Below are 22,758 nucleotides of genomic sequence, written 5' to 3' on the forward strand. Positions count from 1 at the left end.
TAATTACGGTTTGTTGAAATGAGCTGTTTTCTTAAGCCATGGAAGGCCTCCGCTTCTTCACCTGGAAGGACACACATTCCCCATCCCTGCTTTTCTTGTTTGCTGCTTCTTTGGAAGTGATTGGAGCAATAGTAAGAACGAGCACAAGCCAAAGAGCATAAATTGGGTCTGAATCTAAGCAGAACTGGAATGTGGTGCAGTGGTGTGAGAATAGTTAACCATGAGCTGGATTCATAACGTAACGCACATTAATTTCCTAAGGTGGAACAATCTAGACCTCACTTCGAAGCTGTCACACACAAACGTCTTCATATCATATCACATACCAAACTCTGCATCCATTCCCTCATTTTGCCCTGATATGCCTATTTGGTGCATGTGTGAATTGGCTATTCGTCAGTAAAAATATTAGAATAGCAATGGTTCATAATGCACATGATTTAGCCTAACTCAAGCCCTTTGAATGTCCACTGATTTCAGTCCTTCCATTGCAATCAATGCAACATAAACATGCTTAACTTGGGGCAAAGCAAGACCTTTTCCCCTCTGGAGTTGCACAACTTCAGGTGTTCTGCACACCTGGGTGCTAAACAACAGAAGAGCTCATGTTTTGGCACAATATATCTCATAAAGAACAGCTGACTCCATAACAGCAACTGTTATAAATAAATGTTTTCTTTGTAGAGTTTTGAAGGGAAGTCATGGTGGCTTTCATTGTTGGAGAGCTATTTCTGCACTGTTTCTTCCCCTTTCCATAAAAAAACTACAGTACTACCTTCTTAATTAACACCTCTCCCTTGGAGTGTCTGGGAGACTTGGAGGGGAGAGAGTGGTTTATTTATTTATTTTTTCAACTGAAAAGGGAAAGGATTCCTCTGTGTACATTAGAACGCTTCCAGAAAAAAAGGAGAAACAATTTGCTAGGTCTGATAGGCTCCCTTCAGCCCTCAACATTGCAAGTCCCCCCTCCCTACCCCGCGCCAGCCCCTGGAGTTTGTCGCGGGAATATTGTCTGTCGGAGCCAGTGGGCTGCTGGAGAGAGAGAGAGACAGAGGCGTGGCCGCAGGAGGCGAGAGGCAGTGCGAGTCGGGCTCCCCGCGCGGAGCTGGCTTTGCTCGCGTCTCTGTGTATGTGTCTTTACGCGCGCAGGGGACCCTTCTTCCGAAAGGTCAGCCTGGAGAGCCTCTGCGCTTGAAGGATCGGACGCCGGGCACCATGGAAGGCTCCCCAGCTTTCTGGGCGGTCGCTTTGCTGGCTCTTCTTCTGGCCGAATCAACAGGTGGGAAGCGAGCGGGTCGGATCCCTTCTGAAACGGCGGCGTTCCGGGAAGCCACCGGCGGCACCTGGCGCGCTGAGGACGGTTGCGCACGGCAGCCGAACGAGGGGCGCGCGCGGAGAGGCACAAACGTTGCCCGGGTGGGAGGCGCGTCCTTAGGTTTCGCGCCTCTCCCTCGAGATCCGTGCCGGGGATCTGGGGATCGAGGAGCACAGAATATGCACACGCCTGAGGGTCAGGCGGAGAGTGGGGAAATTGGGGGCGTGGGGGGCAGAAGGGATTGTTTGGCAACCAGCTTGGGTGGCTTCACGAGTTTGGGCGAAACAGCTCGGCTTCTTTTTTCCCACAGGAAGGGCAGTTGGAGCTCGAGGTCAGCTTCACCCGCTTCCCATTGGGAAGGGATCTCGAACCCGGTTTAAGTTGTAGGCGGCCAGTGGGTCAGTGTTTGCAGTCATGCCAATCACGGGATGCGCCTTCTCTTAGGCTCCAGCGCTCCCATCCGCAGGCGCGTTAAGCGTCAGGAAAGGCGCTGCAGGTTTATTTTGCAAGCCGCGATACTTAAATGCGCAACTTTAAAGTTATGGTATTTTGAGGGGTGGGGATAGTAACAAAACAAAACAAAACAAAACACAGCGTTTCATTGATTGCGAAGGAGCTTTTCCAAATAACGTGTTTTAGTAGGATTCAAATGACCGCCCCAGTGAGTCCTGTCCTAAATTCTCTGGAGAAACAGGGGTCTTCTGCAAGGAGCACTCCGGTCCTAGAGGGGAAATCAAGTTATGTGGCAAAATCAAGGGGACAACGCAGTCACATCCCTTGCACCTTAGAGCAGAAGCAAGCCCATAGGACTTGGAATCATGCCAGTTTGTCCCATTGATTTCAGTGGGTCTACTCGGAGCATAACTACCCTTTATAGAAAAATGTTGCTTTGAAAATGCAGGGTGGTTTTTTATTATTATTATTGCCTAAAAAGCAAGTTGTAATTTCTACAAATCTTTTGATATTGAGAAATAATTTTCGTCAGGTTAGTAGAGCGGTCCAACCCACCAGTACTTGCAATAGTTTGTGTTGATTCCCCCTACCACTTGGTTGTGTAGCCATTGCTGAAGAATCTTGCTCATCCCAACTCCCAAGCCATGTCTCCGCAGGTCATACGTATCCACTATCACACACAAGATTTGTCTTGGCATTGCCACTGCTGTTTTTTTTTAGTGTCAGACAACACGTGCTGAGAGCGGAACCTGCATATGGCATATAAAATGACCGGTTTCTTTGGGGAGCCAACATACCGAGTCTTAAAGTGGCAACTGCTGCCACGTTGTTTGCCGGATCATTCCTTTCCCCCATCCTCATAAGGTGATTTTGTCAGGTGATTTCCACTCTCTGCTGGCACCTGTCAGTGAGAGCTATTTGGTACATAGAAAGGACATAATATATAGTGAGCATGCGTTTTTCAGCCTGCTACCGGTGGACGTACCTGTTGCTGGTAGGTGCATGTCAGAAGCCACTCAAAGAGCCTTAATTGTATTTGTACAGCAGTGAAACCTAAGCAGAAATGTGTTGTTAAACCTTGCCACTAATTCCTACCCGAAACTCAGTGCAGCTGAAATCTGTGAATGAAATCAACTTAGATGTCCGGATGGCTCTGGACATCCACAGAGCAAAGGTCCATGGATTGCCACATGCATGGTGTATTATTCTGTTATGCAAACTGTGTGAAGTGCCTGTCTCACACATAAAGAACCAACCCTTCATTCACTTTGCAGACCTGCTATTGTGATCTTTTAGGAGTGTTACTTACTGGAAATACGGAACATTGAAATGTGTTTTGGAGGAGGACGTTAGTCAACAACAACAAAAAGAAGTGCTGAGATGATACTTTTTGGGGAAGGGGGAGTTTCTCTATAGAGTAGTGGCAGATAGAAAGCTTGTCTAGGATTAGTAAGGCTCTGGGTTAGGAACACCATGCAGAAGTCACAGTATTCCCTGGGTATAATTGTAGAGGCATAATAGAGTGGTTTACAGTGCTGGTTGCACAGGAATAATTGGTTAAATGTTCTCAACTTGCTCTATGTTGGCTGCAGCTATGGACTTCCAACATGTTGGTTTTGTTGCTCTTAAAATACCTTTTTAAACCCCCCCCCCCTTTTAATACCATTTCACGAGGAGTCTGAGCTGCATCCTGCACAGGTGCAATATTAGAATTAGCCACTAAGAGGAGACTCCAGCAACCATATACAGTTCTCACTCCTGAATGCCTGCAAAACTGCCTATGCGAACAACTTTTGAAACTTCTGTATTTTATTTTTTGTAAGCAAGTTGATGGGTTTTTCCGTATCGTGTCTGTCATGGGGGAGCGAGTGTTTTTGAGGCTAACTTATCTCCTAATCAGTACAGCGTGCCTTTGTGGTTGAAATGAACGTTACAAAGCGTACAGCGGTGAAATAATGCACGAGATTGAGGGCTGTGTCCAGCACTTTTCTAGTGAAGGAGAAACCAAAGCTGTTTATATCTGTTCTTGGTTAATGTAAATGGGTTTGTTGGGTCTACATTTGCCTGTGCAACAGAGACGTTGATGGTTATGTGGCCTAACCCAGCACACCTAATTCAGGGTTTCCCCAATGGCTAATTAAGGAGCCCAGCAATGTAATTTCGTTCCTTTGGTCCCAGTTGCAGTTCTGCGTTGACCTTGTCACAAATCCCTCTGCTCTGTTCTGTCAGTTTGTTGATATACTTGCATGGAGCCATCTAGGTAAAACATGGTTTGCATTGCAGTTTTAAAACCATTAACTTGGAGGTATAAGAACCAGCTCGCATGGCACCTTTGGTAACCTCAGATCCTTACGTGATTTGAAAACAGCTGCAGCTGCACCTGTTTCTTATTAGGTGTACCTGGTGACCAGCTGCAGCTTTTGGCAGCAAAAGACACCTGCCCAGTCTTTACCAAGCCACCTGTCTTTTGCCAGTGGACTCCCATAAACGTGCACTTGGCTATTTGATGTAGCGTTGACTGTGAGCACAAACAGCTGTTTATCAAGCAGAACCTTAATAGCTTGATCCCAAGAGCAACTGCACACAGCAGGAGTAACGCAAATTGCTGCACAAGCCCAGCATTGTATTTACATTATTGTTGTTTACCACCTTGAGCGCCATTGGTGAAACAGTGGGAGACAGCGTAAATAAATAAATGAGCACACACACCACAATTTGTGCCGCAGAAGTGTTGGCAATGCTACGCTGGCAAAAGCTGCCGCTGCCTTTCAAGAGCTTTGCGCTTGACTCAGTCTATGGCTTTTAACCATGATATCTTAACAGTGTGAAGAGGCTGTCTAGTTAGCCCCACATCCTAGATATCTGTACACGTATTGGCCATATCCACAGCTGGCATTTGATTGGCATCAATGTGAAAGGAGGCATGCCTGTAAGGAGATGTCTTTGTAAAGCTGTCCCCACCAGGAGGAGAACTCTAGGCCATCTGAGATCATATCGTCATGTGCATGGACCCCCCATTCAAACTGGCACCAATCATGCATCTTGGTCTAGCTGCCATTTTCTCAGAAGAACCTCCATGTATTCTGTACACCTGAGTACAGGGCTGAGTACAACTGAAGAGGGCTCATGTTTTTGTGCAATACATCTTGAGAGTACCAGATTATGTGAACCGCCCCATGGCAATAAGCAAATAAATAGCCAGGAATTGGACCTAGTGGTTGGTGGTCGTGGAATCTAGAAGTAGGAGAGGGAATGGGCTTATCTGTCTGATATCCTGAAGGTCTTTGGACACTGCACATTCAGCTATGTTTGTTAGTGATTGCAGTAAGAGGGCTGTGGAGTTTAGCTATTGTGGCTAATAGCCATTGATAAACTGCTTAGTGTCTGCTGTATTGTTGCAAAATGCTATAATTGAATTGCAATTGGCAGGTGGTATGGGGAGAACAGATTCTGATCTTTCAGAGGATGGTGTGGCAGCAACAGCTGCGTAATTAGAATCAAGACAAAGCCAGGGACACAAATTGGAGGAAGTTGAAACAATACTTTAGCCCTGTTGAAATCATTGGCTTAAATTCACACACTTTAGCATCTATGTGTCATTTATTTCTATTGGACTTAGCACTATTCATTAAGGGTAGCCCTCCTGGTGCATGACTTAGAAATGGTGACTTTTGTGGTCCACAAAATCTGATGGGGACCACTTTGGCTACTGATGAACTTTAGAATTGAACTTTAGGTGAACTTTAGGCTTTTATAATAGTTGGATTGAGCAAAACTACTTGGAAACAACCTCTTAAAGATGCAGAGGTAGATGCTTTGTTTCAGGCTGATCTCAAGTTGTGCCATGCGAACATAGAAAAGTCTTAATATTAGATCAGGTTGCACACTAATACCTGAGGTTGTACGTGTCTGGTACTGGAATATGTGAGGTATGTTAGTGACATCTTTACTCTTCTGCCCTGGCAAAGGACATGTCGCAGAAGAAGGTGTGGTTTGTTGTGAGCAACGTTGATGGAATCCATCCGATAGAGTGATCCAGGGAGTTACGTTAACGTGCACAAAAAGAAAGACAGAATTGCTGGCATTCTTAACCCAGGAACAGGGAGCGATTGGTCCTGATTCCTTGCCTGAAACATTGCTTAGGATCACTGTTATCAGCTGGGTACTTCTTAAGAAGGCATCAGTACATCTCTGAGAAGCTGTAACCTTAAGCTTGCATCATTATGTTCTGCTTACCTGGAGCAAGTAGCAGCTATCCCTTGACAGGAATACAGCTGGCAAACTGCTGCACCTAATACAGCACATTCTGTCCCCGCAACCACATGGGCAGGCTGCATAGTGCAGCAACATATTGTGCAAGTCTTGGCCCGGTTTACATGTTTACAGACCAGTACTATATTTCTTGGTTGGAGGAGTGGGTTGCAGTCTCCATGTACAACACATGTAGCTGTGTGTGAAAGAGAAATCACACAAATTGGATTTCTGTGCACATAGCCTTCCATTTGGAATATCTACTTCGCACTGTGTGTGGGTATTCACTGCTGTGGAGAGGAAGGGTGTGTATCTGTGGCTGTGCCATGCACATCTGCAGATTGCTGCACGGTCTTCCCAAAATGTGAGCCAGGCCTATGGCAGTACTGTGTGTGTCTCTGTGTGCAAGAGGGTCACTAGACAGCAGGTTTTTAAGGTGAAATGAGCTAGAAGCTGATCTACTTAAATCCGTCATCTCAGCAGTGCTGTCCCATTAACACAGAGAAACGGTGAGCTGGAGTTCTCCTTCCGCGTTCTACCCCCTGGGACCTACCAGCCAGCCCACTAAGGGGCGAATCAGAGCTGCCTCTCTGTCATGGTGGTGACGACAAGGAGGAGGAGGATAAAAAGCAGAAGCAGGCAAATGGAGCTAAACCGGGCAGACCGCCCCCTAAACAAATACTAACCCTGCTGTAAGCTTGCTCTTTCCACCTGTTGACCTCCATATTAATAGTGAAAGCCACATCCATTTTTAATGCATTTCTGAACATTCTGCCTCAAAACATGGTCTCCATTATTGACATCAATGGTTTAATTATTGCAAAGATTAAATACTAGGCCAGAGATAAGACAACTGAGCTTTTCTTGGTCCCCCCCCCCACATGTGATGGGTGTCTCATGATTTCTGTTGGATCCCGATAGGATGTCTTTTTCTCTTCAGGAAAAATCTGCGAAAACAGGGTTGGCCTTACAGCTTCTTTGGAAGGTCAACACACCTTCTTAAGCGTTGGTGTGCAAAGGACAAGAGGTTGCTGGAGTGATTATTTCTGCCTCCTGTTTCTTTGTTTAACTATATTTGGGCATTGGGTGTTCTCTGGAGCCTCACAGAAGAGAACGTTTGTTTGTTTTTGCTCTGAGTGACACATTGGATTAATTTATTAATATGGAGGAGAAGCATGAAGATACAGAAGGAGACACACTGCCCTAATGGATCTCTACCTAGGCAAACATAGCGCAGACATTTACATTAGGTTTAGTTTCTTTGTTTACTGTTCTGCTTCACGCTTTTCAATAGAGGGGAACTGGCACAATACCTAACTTTAACCTTCCTATGAAACTGAGCTATTAACACCTTCAACTCTTCAAATTTTTCACATTTTGCATCTTTGTGGCCTTGGCTGGGTGGGCTGCCAAACTTTCCATACTGTTTTTTTTTTTTTTTCTTTTTCCATTTTACACCTTAGCGTACTGTGGCCTTCCTTTCTCCCTCAAACCATGGAAATTTTGGACTTGTTGAATTCCCAGTTGGTCATGAATTTCACGGGCTGACCTTGATCAAGTCGCAGTCTCTCTTTAACATCCTGGCAGGGTGGCTGTACTGATGAGGTTGAGAAAAACCCATGCATGCCACCTCCGTGAACCTTTTGAATGTAGCTGCCACCTTACTGTTTTGATTTCATCTGACCTGCTGCATGAGACGTGGTTGAGAATGGCAGATGAGGATTCACAACTAGAGACTTCTGTAGCACCTTAAAGGCTGATTTTATTACAGCATAAGCTTTCATAGGCTATGACCCACTTCATCAGATACATGCTGCATCTTGGAAAGTTGTCCAGTAATACACAAGCATATTATAGAAATTTATATTATATTATATTATATTATATTATATTATATTATATTATATTATTATTATATTATATTATATTTTATATTATATTATTATATTATAGAAATATAGAATTTCTCAAGCTTGGCTATATAGAATCCTCTTGTCTCCATAATCTCATGTCTTGGGAACCACTTTATGGACTGGTCTACCTAACATGGGTCTACCTTTGAAGACAGTTCAGAAACATTAACAGCTTTGTGGAATGCTGCGACATGGTCCTAAAACAGGCATAGGCAAACTCGGCCCTCCAGATGTTTTGAGACTACAATTCCTATTATCCCTGACCACTGGTCCTGTTAGCTAGGGATGATGGGAGTTGTAGTCCCAAAACAACTGGAGGGCCAAGTTTGCCTATGCCTGTCCTAAAAGATCAGCACCTGTTTGTTTCTGGGCCAATTGAAATGGATACTTTTTCACTTTAAAGCCTTGTATGGCCCAGTAATTCTTCCTATCACCTTTTCCTGTATATTTGCCCAGTGTTAGAAACTGGGATAGAAAAGCTAGGAGCCAAATGGCTTCTGGGACCTGAGTTGTGGGTGCCAAAACAGAATGGCTAGTTGTCACTGGTGTGGGTGTCAGCAACCCTTTTTATTTATTATTTTGATAAGCATGAATTAATACACAATTCACATAAGTGACACATTGTTAATACCACACTTTTGGCAGAAATTGTTAATAAATGTTTAATTTGGTGTTTACAATAACCATACTTCATTTTCAACACACTCTACTCTTTATTGTCCTTCATATATTGTCTATTCTTAACGTATACTTCAAGGCTTCAAAGCTCATACATTTCAGTAATCCTTGAGTGTCAGCCAGGCACAAAAAAATGGCACCCAGAGTTTTGGAGGTGCTCGCAAATGGAGAATCCTTAGGTGCGAAATGAGCCTGGCACTCTGCTAATTTCGAACCCTGCCCACATGCATTGTACAAGGATTATGCAAGGAGCCTCTCTTGCAAGCACCTCCGTCATCTCAACTATGTGTACAGGATTGCAAGCCTTCTCACCACAGCTGTGAAAGTCCCTGTCTAGAGAGGTTTTCTTGGAACCCTCCCTGTTCCCTTTTAGATGGCAAGTGATACTTTGAAAAAGAATTCAGAGAGATTTTAATTTTTTTGCTTGTCTTTGTGGCATTCGTACGGAGCCTCCGGTCGTCTCACGGGCTATTGATCCCTACACCACTAATCCGCCTCCACCAACCAGGTCCTCCCTGGTAAAATTACTTCAGTCTCAGTCAGCTTCTCAATTAATAAAGAAGAGTGTATTTTATTTCAGACACAAACAAAACTTTTACAGCATTCCAAACGTTGTTGCTCTCTACTTTCTTAGTCTTATTTTCCTCTCTCTATCTCTTCTACCTCCCCCACACTCAAGAACCCATGGCCCTAACTGTCTCTCTGTTACCAACTGCCTTTACCAACCAGCCAACCCACTAAATCCCACCAACTACTCCCCAACAACTCCCAACGAACTCCTCTCAGAACTGGTTTTATAGTCCCACTGACTCCACCCCCTGGGTCCTGTCTGTGCAACCTATTTAACTATTTCCCCTCCAGCTCTCTCTCATATATGTTAACGTCACAGTCTTTTACCTCTTACTACTTTTACCTCTTACTATTTTTGGGTATGGTATTTTGTTGTCGTTTATTGTAAACGTCCCTCCCCAAATCTGCTCCAGGGGGTTTTTCGGGGGCGTGGGATCGTCTCCAAAACAGATTTGCCAGAAGGTGGGGTACACAGGGAAAAGAGCCGTAGGGGAAGTTCCATGGTGTAGCCAAAAGTCCTTGCACTATTGGAACTGGTTTTTTAAAAATAAACCACCCAGTGTCTACACTGCAATTTATTTTTTCCCTACCCAATGTCATGCTGAGCCTTGAAGATCTCCCAGATTTGATGACCTAGAATTATAGAATTTTACAGTTGCAAGAGTTTTTGGAAGTCATCCAGCCCAACTTCCTGCTCAGGGCAGGAATCTTGCAGTTACAACATCCCTGACGGATAACCGTCCAACTTCTACTTCCAAGGAAGGAGAGCCTGCCCCCTTCCTGAGGCAGTCTGTTTTCTGGTAGTTCACGAAACATTATGGGGGGAAAGAAAACACTGGTTCAGAGGATGAAATAATCCAGACAGATTAAAGAATGACAAAATAACAGTGCAACATAAGACACCTTTATTCTCTCTTACCAACTCTTCTCACTGTATGATCATGGAAGGTGTTCTGAATTACAGTCCTTTGTTGAATAGCATAGTGTAAACAGAAATATTGCACTATTTGGAACTGGCAGCATGGCAGGTGTTTTGGGTGGGGTGGAGATATTTGCATTATTGTGCCCTTCCTCCCTTACCGGTCCAGTAGTGGAAAAATATTTCAAAATATCTAGAAACCAATGTCAGGGTTTTGATATGTCAGGAAAAAGCGAAGTAAGTATTTCAAGTTTGTAGGTACCAGCATCATATTTCTTGGCATCCAGACAGCCACCTGTCTGGGATTTTCCCAGTACTGTCACTGCCTTCTTCCTCCACTCATCGTTTTTGTCCACAAATATTGACTTGGCTTACTAGTTCTCCCCTATTTTTTTGGCTGGGTTCACTACTGCCAGCCCTAAGCGCCCTGGGTGAGAGGCAGAGATTGTAGAAGGTAAGATAAAGTGGGAAAGATTTCTGTTGTGCCTTGAGTGCTCCAAAATTCATTGCAAATGAGAGCCATGGGGAGGTGTGCTGCTGGGCAACCTTCTTACAAGAGGGCCAGCAGTTTATCCGATGAGCTGGTGGCTTGGTTTGTGGCTGCCTGCCTTCGTCCACAATAAAATCATGTACCCATATGTGCCTGTTCCACCTGGTGTGAGTGTCTTGCGTTTCTTCCAGGTGGATTTTCATATAGTCAAACATGCATGTGCAGGTTTTTGAAGGTTCTCCCTGTCCTGTTGTGTGGTAGGAAGATTCTCACAGGATCTGAAACTTGCGTGCGAGAGAGAAACCATGCCGGTGGGTCTCCTCCGTGCCATTGAGGCTGGAAGGCAGGGAGGCCAGCACTAGGTGGAGTCAGAGACAGTGTAGCTGTGGGAACTATATGAATCGTTGTATATGCTAGATTGGCTGCATTGCATACTTTAGACGCAACGTGTCACATACTTGCCTAAAAAGGTTGGCCACCACTGTTTTACTAGATTGTGAGACCTTTAGCAACTATGGATATATAAAATATACCAGTCTCATACTCATCTGCTCAGAAGTGACCTCCATTGAATTTTCTTAGGCTGCAACCCTCAACACAGGTACTTGGAAGTACCAGTAAGTCCTTCTGAACTGAGTGTGGCTTTCTTAGTAGATTTGCATAGGATTGTACAGTGGTACCTCGGGTTACATACGCTTCAGGTTACAGACTCCGCTAACCCAGAAATAGTACCTCCGGTTAAGAACTTTGCTTCAGGATGAGAACAGAAATTGTGCTCCGGTGGCACGGCAGCAGCGGGAGGTCCCATTAGCCAAAATGGTACCTCGGGTTAAGAACAGTTTCGGGTTAAGAACGGAACTCCGGAACAAATTAAGTACTTAACCCAAGGTACCACTGTACTGTTATCCTCATCTTAAGCCCTCATGATAGGGAAGGAAGCCATCTGTATATCCCCTCTTATTCCCCCCACTGAAACCAAGTTTTTAGTATGTATAACTGAATTGAATATATACTCTCCCCCTGTTTGTACTCAATTTCTTTCTCTATTACTTTCCATATGCCAGATGCACTTTTGTAAACCCTTCGGGGACAGCGACCTATCTTTTGGATGTGACCATTGTAAATGATATAGCCTTACCCGGTGGTTTTCAACCAGTGTGCCATGGCACCCTGGGGTGCCTTGAATGATAGTTAGGGTGCCACAGGCAACACTGGCCCTCTGGCCCTCTTTCCTTCCCTTCCTTCTCTGATGCCCTTTTGCATCTCTGTCTCCCAAAGGCTTGCACAGCTGTTTGTTGCAGCAGACCTGGCTACCAGCTCCCCAGGTGAATGATGCCTCTGGGACTGGCCAGGGGGTGCTTCATAGGCCCCTGTGGGGCGGTGTGAGGAGGCACCTCTCTTTGGGGCAGGGATGGGGCAGCTCAGAGGCCAGAGGTGGTGGCAGCGGTCCCAAGCAGAGAGGAGAGGAGTCGTGAGGCTATACTCCACAAGGAAGGGTATTCGAAAAAAGGACAAGAAGCTGCCAGATATGCAGGCAAGGGGTGACATAACTGGGCTCCTGGGCCCCACAGGGGTGCCGCAGAAAGAATGGAGTTGGTCAAGGGAGCCGTAGGCTCAGAAAGGTTGAAAACCTCTGGCCTTGTCAATTAATTGGAAAAATAAAATTATATACACATAAAATAGCTGTGTTTAGAGTGTCTTAATGGCATACTTTGAATTTGAAGCTGTTCAAAATATTTTGAAATAAACCTGGGATTTGATGAGACAAAAATAATCTGAGGAAATAGACAAAGTTGGAGGAAAGAAGGGCTGAAAGGCCGTCAGGATTTACACATGAGACATAAAGCTGAGGCTGTAATGCTATATCCAGCTAGCTAGGCATAAGCTCCATTAAATTCAATGGGATTTACTTCTGTGTAGACATGTCTAGGATTGTGCTGTTAGGCTCCAATATCATGCTCACTTACAAAGGACCTAAGTCCCACTGAAATCAGCATCAACTTAATTCCCAGTAAACTTATATAGGATTGTGTCATTAATTTATGAGATGCATTTTATAAGCAGAGGCATCAATAAGTCAAGGTGAAACCACTTTAGGCAGGTTCTTTTCTTGTCCTCCTGTCATTTTCACTCCTCTAGAGAAGTGCCATCTCACGCAGTGTTTCCCTTTACATTTGAGCGCCGTTTTACAGATGTTGTTTGTCTTTTTAGTGTAGTACAAACATCTTCCAGGATTTTGACTCATTTCCTCAAGTCTCTCTCAGCTATTCTAAAAGGACAAGAGGAAATTAGCTCTAATATCCTGAAAGCGATTGATTTTTTTTTTTACTCTGTGTAGTACTCAGTTTAGTGAAATCTCAGTTTGTTTCCAACTTTCCCCTCCACCTATATTTCTTTTTTTCCCATCCAAGAGAGGGACATCCTACATTTATTCTGTTTCCCTGTTATTCCTACTGGACACAAACCCCATTCAGAGTGTAAACTTCAGATTCATTCTCATCCTCTATTATCCTGGCCTTCCTATTCTGAAAACTGAACTATCTAAACAACTGGAGTTCTCCTGTTTGAAGTATCTAAACAAAAGTCCCATTGTTTTGGCTTGTATTGCCCTTTAATGTGTTGGGGTCAAGCCACATCAAACTGTTTACTTGCCACTCACTTCCTTCAAGTAACTGGCAATGCCTGCCACCATGGGCTGTTGTGAATTTGTTGAACCCTTTCGCTCCTCACCTTCATCCTTCACCTGGTTAAGGTTGTTTATCTTTATAGGAATCTACCTTCAACAGTCCAAACCTTGGTCCATATAGCTCAATATTGTTTAAACCACCCTTGCCCAATCTGGTGCCCTCCCAAGTTGTTTTAGACTATAATTCCCATCATCCTAGGCGCTTGGGTCTGATGCAAGTTATAGTCCAGAACATGGAACTAGATCCACAAATGAAACTAATAATGACAACAGCTGTAGGGCACCAGGTTGTTGTTGTTTTAAATCATTTTGATTGATTTTTCCAAATTTTTACCACATCGGCCACATTAAAACAAATTTAATACAAACTTTCCAAAAATTGGTTTCCGACACTCTGTTCTTGATGCGTCTGTTCTTGTAGCTGCATTATTTCCCTGGTTATTTCTAATTAACATTTCATTCCCTACAGTTAACCTTATAATAGCTTTTTGTTGTTTTATTATTCTTAACCACCACCTATCCGCTTGCTAATTCCTGCATGTACAATATTTTGACGTTTACAATATCTGCACGTGAGGTAAATCAAGTAGGGCACCAGGTTCAGGTTGGGAAGACTAGTCTATTAACGGTTGGCAGAAGTCACACCTGGAGTTACCAGGGATAGGGATAGAACTTGGAACTGTGGTGTCCAAAGTATGCACTTTGACAGTGGGCTACACCTCTTCCCCGCTGCTCTGCTGGATAGTTGGGATGCGAAGGTGGACCTCTATATGCAGGCGGGCTTCAAATTCCATCATTCCTGTCTATTGGCCGTGATGGCTGAGGCTGTTGGCAGTTGGGAGTCCTATAACATCTGGAGGGGTGTAGTAGAAAAGGCACTTTGAGGATTGCATCACCACTCCCTTCTTGTCATTCAAGTTACACGATTGCCAGTATCCAAGACTTCCAGTATCCAAGATGCCACACGTAAGACTGCAATCTGCTGAAATCAACGAGAACTGAATGGGACTGGCTTTTGAATAGGCATGTATAGTTGTTGGCACCCGTCCTGTCTTCCAGGGGTGAAGTCAAACCACTGGAGAATGACAGCACCTGCAGAGACTGGTAACTCATAACTGTTGCCTCCAGAGTTGTTTTGGAGGCATTAGGGCCAGGGCGCAAGCTTGGCCATTGTGTATGGAGGTCCTGGGCTGCCTAGATGACAAGACCTCACCCCGCCCCCCTCGGCTTGCTGATGTGGTCCAAAGGAAAGGAAAGCAATATATTTAGCACTAGCTGGGCTGCAGGAGTTGCCAAAAGAAGGCATACCAGGTACCATCCAACCATCTTAGGGACTCCACTCAGTCTTTGTGTAGGGCTTACTCCTTAGTCTTTTCCTCTCCCAAAGGTGTCCCACAAGGTATGTATAGAATTGGCCTTTTAATTATATCCCCCATCCTTTTGCATCTTACAGTAAAACTGCACCTCTTGTTTTGTGCATGTTCAAAACTGTTAGCTGTTGTTTTATACTGTTTCAAATGTGTTGTATGGGCGGCTTACAACATACACAACACAACAAAACAAAACATCAAACATTTTAAAAAAAATATCCTACACAAGCAATAACTCAATAAAAACCAATAACAATAATAACAAACAATTTACAGTTAGACCCAAATTAAAGTCACCGCCAACCCCAACTAAACATTTAACCAACACCAACCCGACAAAAACGAAAGAGGGGAACCAAAATTAGAACCGTTTAAAACATTTTAGTCAGTTGCCCCAACCCAAGAGTTGTTCCAGCAATGTCCCAGTGGCTTCCCAGGAGCCTTTTAGCTGTTCAGGGTGAGTGTGGGCCCTGCCCCCTAGGCCAGGTGGAAACGAGCCTTGTAGCACGGAGCAGCTTTCTCTTCCAGCACTCAGGCAGCAGCTGTGGTTGGGGTTTTTATGATTGTTTTATTGGTTTTAGCATTCTATGGACTGCCCCTAGAGAATGCAGATGGATAGGCAGTATAAAAGTATAACAAATGACTAATAATAATAAATATGAGCCAATATTGTAACTTCTGTATAAAAACAATGTAGTACGTTTCTGAGCACAATTCAAAGTGTTGGTGCTGACCTTTAAAGCCCTAAATGGCCTCGGCCCAGTATATCTGAAGGAGCATCTCCACCCCCATCATTCTACCCGGACACTGAGGTCCAGTGCCAAGGGCCTTCTGGCGACTCCCTCGCTGTGGGAAGCCAAGTTACAGGGAACCAGGCAGAGGGCCTTCTCGGTAGTGGCACCCGCCCTGTGGAACGCCCTCCCACCAGATGTCAAAGAGAAGAACAACTACCAGACTTTTAGAAGACATCTGAAGGCAGCCCTCTTTAGGGAAGCTTTTAATGTTTAACAGACTACTGTGTTTTAATACATTATTATTCTGGCAACTCTGCTCATTTTGCTGACAGCACTATTGTTGTGGTCTCTCTGCAAAGATATGTATGCTTATGTTTCCCTAATAGGAAGGAGGCTAACAATGGCACTTTGAAGTACGCTGTCCAGTCTGTGTAAGTGTACCCTGAAAACACATGAGTCAACTGACTACGTATGTGAGAATGACTCCCCCCCCCCACATTAGTTTTTCATGGTGTGCAAAGAATACTCATGCAAGTCAGTCACATTATGTGTATAGAAATAATGTAGGACGGAATTGTACAGGTTAACAATGCAGGAGAAGGACATATGTAAACATCATCTTCGGCACCCTGATTGCAATCAGTGGGACTACTTCAGAGTAGATGCGTTTAAGATAGGAATGCCAGTCTTGGGGATGATTATGGCTTACATTTGGGGGGTTTCCACAAAGGCAGGTTGTACAGTAGACCCAAAATAATACTCCTGTCTCCCGGCTTATGGTGAATCTTTGTAAACCAACCAATTATACAAAAATAGAAAAGAAAAAGATTCAAACTTCCTTTTCCTTCATATGCAGGTACAAAGAACACGTCGATCTATCACTCATGGTAGTTTTACTAAAATGATTTTAATAACGTAAAGTGATTATGAACAGTACTGATTATGTTCCGTTGGTAACATAATCAGTTGCACATTTCAAGCTCTGCATTTTACTTAATTAATCAGTGTTACTACTAAGCATCCGGGACCTGCAGAGTGGTGGTTGGACAAGTGTTTACGTCTTTTTTCCTGTTTTCCTCTATCAGAACAATTCTTAGAGCTACCCAACACCGGGAAAATCCCATTAGGCAAATCTCATAGTCACACCTGCAGCTGAGTTTGGGAGACTGGAACTGTGAATAATACATTCTTTTAAATAAATAAATAAATAAATAAATAAATCTGACTTGAATTGAGGATGGCAAGCTCCCTGTGACTGTCGCTGAAGACTTTAGCTTTCTAGAGTCTAACAGCTCCAAATCTGCTTCATTTTGTGGTTGGCAGCACCAGTGGGATGTTTGATTTTGGAAGCCTGACAAATGAGTTAACGCTATTTGAAAGGAGAGATAACAAAGGTATTCGGATGTGTTGTGCCTTTTCTTTCCTGTGAGTAGTAGACTTCGCTTGGCAGTGTTCGACATACCGAGAACGGATGTCCCTCGTGGCATCAAGTGAGCTATTACAAACAAAGACTGGCTGGGAATAAAGAGGAACCAAAACTCATCGGTTCCGATATCTAATGAATGCTGGAGTGTTTTTCCCCTCTCTCTTTTTTTTTTTAAAAAAGGAAATAAAAAATTTGTATGAACGACAGCAGAAGCTGAATCATGTTGCTTTGATTTCCTGTACCGTGGAAAGATGACTTCAGAGGAATTTGTTTGGGATAAGGAAGCTGGAATTGGGAAATTTCCTAGAACACATGGGCACAATTGGAATGTTGAAAGAATTCCTGCAAGCACACACACCTTTTGGTTGCTTCCTTCCCATCCTAGCAGAGAGAATCTTTGACACACATAATTCACTGTTCCATGGTTCTGGGTAAAAGTCAAATCTAGTAGAATTTAAATGGACCCTCTTCCACAGGGATGGGGAGAGTCAGGCACGGGGGGGGCACAAATGTGGCCCCCCACAGGCCTCAGACCACTCCCACTCTTTTCCTGCACCCCAGCTCACAAGCCCTAATAATTATTGTTCCTTGAGAATGTGTTCTTGAACTCTTGATAATGCCTCTTCATAAACAATAAGAGAAGAGGGTATGTCAGTGTGTGTCAAAAGTAGTTTCCTGCCCAAAGGTAACATTGGTATTATACTTGCTTTACCTGTTTGGATTTGATATCCCGCCTTTCACTCCCCTTCAGGAGTCTCAAAGCGGCTAACATTCTCTTTTCCCTTCCTCCCCCACAACAAACACTCTGTGAGGTGAGTGGGGCTGAGAGACTTCAAAGAAGTGTGACTAGCCCAAGGTCACCCAGCAGCTGGATGTGGAGGAGCGGAGACGCGAACCCGGTTCCCCAGATTACGAGTCTACTGCTCTTAACCACTACACCACACTGGCTCTCATCCCATCTTCAAAATCTCACCTACCTCCCAGCCACCTACGTCAAGTGTCGTTATGAGCCAACATTTTAAAATGTGTTACACAATTAGTAGAAATTATAAAAAGCGTGTTCGTGAGAAATGAGGAGATCCATGATATTCATATGGAGTTGATGCCAGACACTGGGATTTGATTTTTTTAAAAAAATTAAAGGATAATTAAAGAAGGCAGGCATTTCCAAATGGTGATTCAGAATCCATGCATTTAATCACAGCAGTTTAGATGGTGGCTTGTCAGGCTACACAGGTGGTGTGTAGTTAACAAAACAAGCAGAGGGATTTTTAAGAAAAGTACAGTTAGAACTGGATATGGAACAATTGATTGGTTCAAAATTGGGAAAGGAGTACGACAAGGCTGTATATTGTCTCCCTGCTTATTTAACTTATATGCAGAATTCATCATGCCAAAGGCTGGACTGGATGAATCCCAAGTCAAAATTAAGATTGCCAGAAGAAATATCAACAACCTCAGATATGCAGATGACACAACCTTGATGGCAGGAACTGAGGAGGAGGATTAAAGAACCTTTTATTGAGGGTGAAAGGGGAGAGCGCAAAATACGGTTTGAAGCTCAACATCAAAAAAACAAAGATCATGGCCACTGGTCCTGTCACCTGGCAAATAGAAGGGGAAGAAATGGAGGCTTTCTTGGGCTCCATGATCACAGCAGATGGTGAGAGCAGTCACGAAATTAAAAGACACTTGCTTCTTGGGAGAAAAGCCATGACAAACCTAGACAGCATCTTAAAAAGCAGAGACATCACTTTGCTGACAAAGGTCCATATAGTTAAAGCTATGGTTTTCCCAGTAGTGATGTATGGAAGTGAGAGCTGGACCATAAAGAAGGCTGATTGCCACAGAATCGATGCTTTTGAATTATGGTGCTGGAAATCGGCCTTGAGTGCTCACTGGAAGGACAGATCCTGAAGGCTCCAATACTTTGGCCGCCTCATGAGAAGAGAAGACTCCCTGGAAAAGACCCTGATGTTGGGAAAGATGGAGGGCACAAGGAGAAGGGGACAACAGAGGGCGAGATGGTTGGGCAGTGTTCTTGAAGCTACCAGCATGAGTTTGACCAAACTGTGGGAAGCAGTGGAAGACAGGAGTGCTTGGCATGCTTTGGTCACGAAGAGTCGGACACGACTAAATGACTAAACAACAACAAACCTTTTCCACATCAAGCGATTGTGATCAAATGATTGGTGGCTTTTCTTAGAGGCAACTTCTGTGGGAAATTTGGGAACCACTAAAGCATTATGTCCTCACGTGGATGAGCCCATTCAAAACTTATTTTTTTGCTTTGGTTCAGATAATTGTTGCCAAAAGCGGTGGTATTGCTTGACCTTCAGGTTGGTTTTAATTGCTATTTTGTGGGTTCTGGTTGGAACAGAGCGCTTTCCAGAGTGGAACCGAGAAGCTCAGAAAGGTCCTCGCCATAAACTCTGTGCAAGGCGAGGGTCTGCCTGGCTTGGGGACACTCCAGAGTATTGCTAGATCTCCACTGCACATACGAACCCTTACCTGCTGCATTAAGACACCTCCAGGATTTTGCAGTGGGGCATTGATGTGGGGCATAAGAGCCTGCTGGATCAGGCCATTAGTCCAGCATTCTGTTCTCACAGTGGCTACCCAGGTGTTTGTGGGAAGCCATCAGGCAAGCGTTGAGCACAAGAGCACTCTCCCCTTTTGTGGTTCCCAACAAATGATATTCAGAAGCAGACTGTGGAGGCAGAGCATAACCATCGTGGCTAGCCTTATCCTTCAGCTTTGTTGTCTAGACCCTAAACGGCCTTGGCCCAGTATACCTGAAGGAGCGTCTCCACCCCCATCATTCAGCCCCGACACGGAAGTCCAGCTCCAAGGGCCTTCTGGCAGTTCCCTCACTGTGAGAAGTGAGGTTGCAGGGAATCAGGCAGAGGGCCTTCTCAGTGGTGGCGCCCGCCCTGTGGAATGCCCTCTCGTCAGATGTCAAGGAAATCAACAACTATCTGACTTTTAGAAGACACCTGAAGGCATTTTTAATGTGTTTATAATATTCTGTTGGAAGCTGCCCAGAGGGGCTGGGAAAACCCAGCCAGATGGGTGGGGTATGTATGTATGTATGTATGTATGCATGTATGTATGTATAGGTAAATAAAATAAATTAGCTTTTGGGCATGAAAAAAATAAACCCAACAATGCTACTGCAGATTGTACTGTTCACTTTAGGCTCCAGGTTGACTGACATTTCCAACAAAGTTATTGAGAGGCTCCAAGGAGTTCCTCTCAGCCCTAGTTGAGATCACAGCATTAATGTGGGTGCTTTCAAACGGAAGACAAGGAAGGCAATTTGGGGGCTTCCATAAAAAGTGTGGGCTTAGAAAATTCTTTTTACATTCACTGCCTGATCAAGAAGCTTAATTGCTATCAGTGCTCCTGCTGGCTACGTCATCACTATAGAGACAGTCATGTTCCAGGTTTACTTTAGTTTATGCATGGAAAACAAGCCCCACAATGTATTTATTGTTTAAACTACGGAGTGTGGTGAGATTGCAGATGTTGTGGTGAGATTGGGAGTGAGCCATGAACTGCCTCGTTCATTTCCCAAAATAATGACTTGTCAGTTTCCCAGACTAAAAGAGTGTAGCCTTTGACTACGTGACAGGAGAAAATACCCACAAAGAAGATGTCCTCAATGGTTGGCTCAAACAGCGTTTGAATCCTTTACGTTTTCCTCAGTTGCACTTTGCACACAAAGGCTGGATTCTGATCTCTGCTATTTCAGTGAAATTTTAGAGCAATCGAAACAAACATGGCGCTTACATATTGTGCAACTGGCATGTGGATTGGTGTTCATCCCACTCCTTCGTTGATTAGGTAAGAGAGAAATGTGTACAGACAGGTTATTCTTCGCATCCACAAATAACCGGAAATGTAAACATCCTGAGTATGGAATTTTTGTTTTAAAAGACAATATTGAAACAAGTTTAATATTATTTACAATGGAAAACTATTCAGATATGAAATCCTATTTGAAGGGAATCAGGCATATGGGCCAAAGCAAACATTTTACTGTGTGTTCAAGGACCTTATCAATCAGACTTTCACAACTTGTAACCAGCTAAGCCAGTTGCAACCTATCAAACATGTATGACTGTTTTTGTTCTGTGTTGTTTTGGAGTTTCAGATAGTCAGCAAGAACAGGAGGTCTGTCAAGTCCCTGGTGATCTGATGGCATAATTCGGGCCAGATTGCTTTGGGTAACAAGCTGTATGGACTTCCTATAAGTAGCAAGAGTTCTCTGTAAATTGAACATAAATTTATTAGTAAGTCCTGTCTTCACGGCTACTGCTGTGTCTCAAAATGAGATTACAGTTCTTAAAATTTAGTGGGCTTGCTCAAGATTGAATCATTTGAGGACCACTTTTCTGGTATTTCTGCAGTCCTAGAACCTTAAACCGTCTATGTCTGACAGCCAGCGATTAATTTAGCATCCTCATTAGGGATTATTCTCCCCACCAAAAGCAACTGATGATGGGTGAAATATTGATTCGGTTTGGAATTGGGGTTGGCAAACTGAGCAGTCCCTTACTCCTGAAAAAATAAAGAAGATCGTAAAGTAATTAGAGGTTGTGTCCAACATTACTCCGACTGTGACTATTACATAGTTGGAAACCCATTTTGGCAAGCCATTCTGTACTGCAGATTGAAGGGTTCTTGGACTCGGATGCCCACACAGACTCTAAAATGGCTGCCTACTTCTGGACTTCCTAAATGTCTATCTATGCAGGCATTAAAGATGTGGGAGGCCCTTTTGGGGCCAGCCACTGTCAACTAGAGTTGAGATATAATATTAACTTTCTTTCACCCTCAGTTTAGTTGTGTAGATTATTTTAATCTGCATGTTTTATTCATTGTTGCATTTTTCTCAAAATGAGATATATTGCAGAGGGAAAAACCCAGAGATAACAAAATAGCAACAGTAGAATAATTATGTAGTTATTGCTATTTTTTCCCCTTTTTGTAAAGGCTTTATCTAGGAGACTATTGGAATATCTTTAATGAAACTTCAATATCTTGATTAAATTGCTGCCAGCCCTTGAAATAATTAGCATTCATATTACCACGAAAGCTGCACTTCAGTTGAATTTGGTGTTTTCTAAATGGCTGGTGATTCAAATGGTGTTATGGGGGAGGAAAGCTTTCGGGCTCTCCAGATTTCCTTTCCTTTTATTGATGCTATTTTCTTAAAGAAATCTAGAAAACATCATCTCACACTCTTGTGGCACATTACAATAAACACTTCTTTCAAATAAAAAAAGTAAAGAGATAATGCCCTTTTAGAAAGTGCCTCCAAAGATAAGTTGAGGGCTGGAGTGGGAAAGCAAAACCATTAAGCAAATTGTCCTGTAAAGGTTACAGTGAATGAAAAAAGTAAGAACACAACACATTTGAATGATGAATTTTCCATTAGTGTAAGTTTTGATCTGTTTTAATTGTTGCAACTTAATTATTTTATATTTTGCATATGTAAATGTACAATGGTTGGGAAGGAAATTAAGAGGGGGAACAATTAGTTGATTAGCAGTTTTATTAATCTGGAAGAAAACTGAATATATTCCAGAAAGTAGCATTAATTTTGTAGGTTTATATGAAATCAAAAAATTCCACGTGTTCTCAGTAGGCGACATTTTGTTTGAGCAAAATGCATGGGGTGTCGTGCTGCAAAAACCCACCACAATGCTCAGATAGAAATTGTCAGCGAGGCCAAAATGGGGCCTCTGAGAAACAAGAGAGATGCAAGTTTGGGAGAACCTGAGGTTTGCAGAAGTAGGTTTTTTTGGTGGATGGGGACAAATGGGGAAATCCTCCCTCCCCCCTCTGTCTGGGGTGGAAAAATCAAAAGAGAGTTTAGCATATTCATTCAGGTCAATTGGAGAGGGTAAAAACGTGTATATGTGTGGATGTGGGTACGTTGGTCTCC

General features: G+C 43.6%; 1 protein-coding gene across 2 annotated transcripts in view; it reads left to right on the forward strand.

The window, feature by feature from the left end:
* The first annotated feature begins 992 nt into the window (after positions 1–992).
* KIT (KIT proto-oncogene, receptor tyrosine kinase) overlaps positions 993–22,758 on the forward strand; it is an 80,318-nt gene continuing 58,552 nt past the window's right edge. For both annotated transcript variants that reach the window (XR_014515346.1, XM_083458114.1), the window contains exon 1: positions 993–1,279. Coding sequence is in view for 1 of the 2 variants with exons in the window: in XM_083458114.1 (XP_083314240.1) it covers positions 1,216–1,279 (64 nt within the window). In the remaining variant the exon portion in view is untranslated. The remainder of the gene's footprint in view (positions 1,280–22,758) is intronic.

Source organism: Podarcis tiliguerta, assembly GCF_965153285.1.
Source record: "Podarcis tiliguerta genome assembly, chromosome: 9".
Lineage (NCBI taxonomy): Eukaryota > Metazoa > Chordata > Lepidosauria > Squamata > Lacertidae > Podarcis > Podarcis tiliguerta.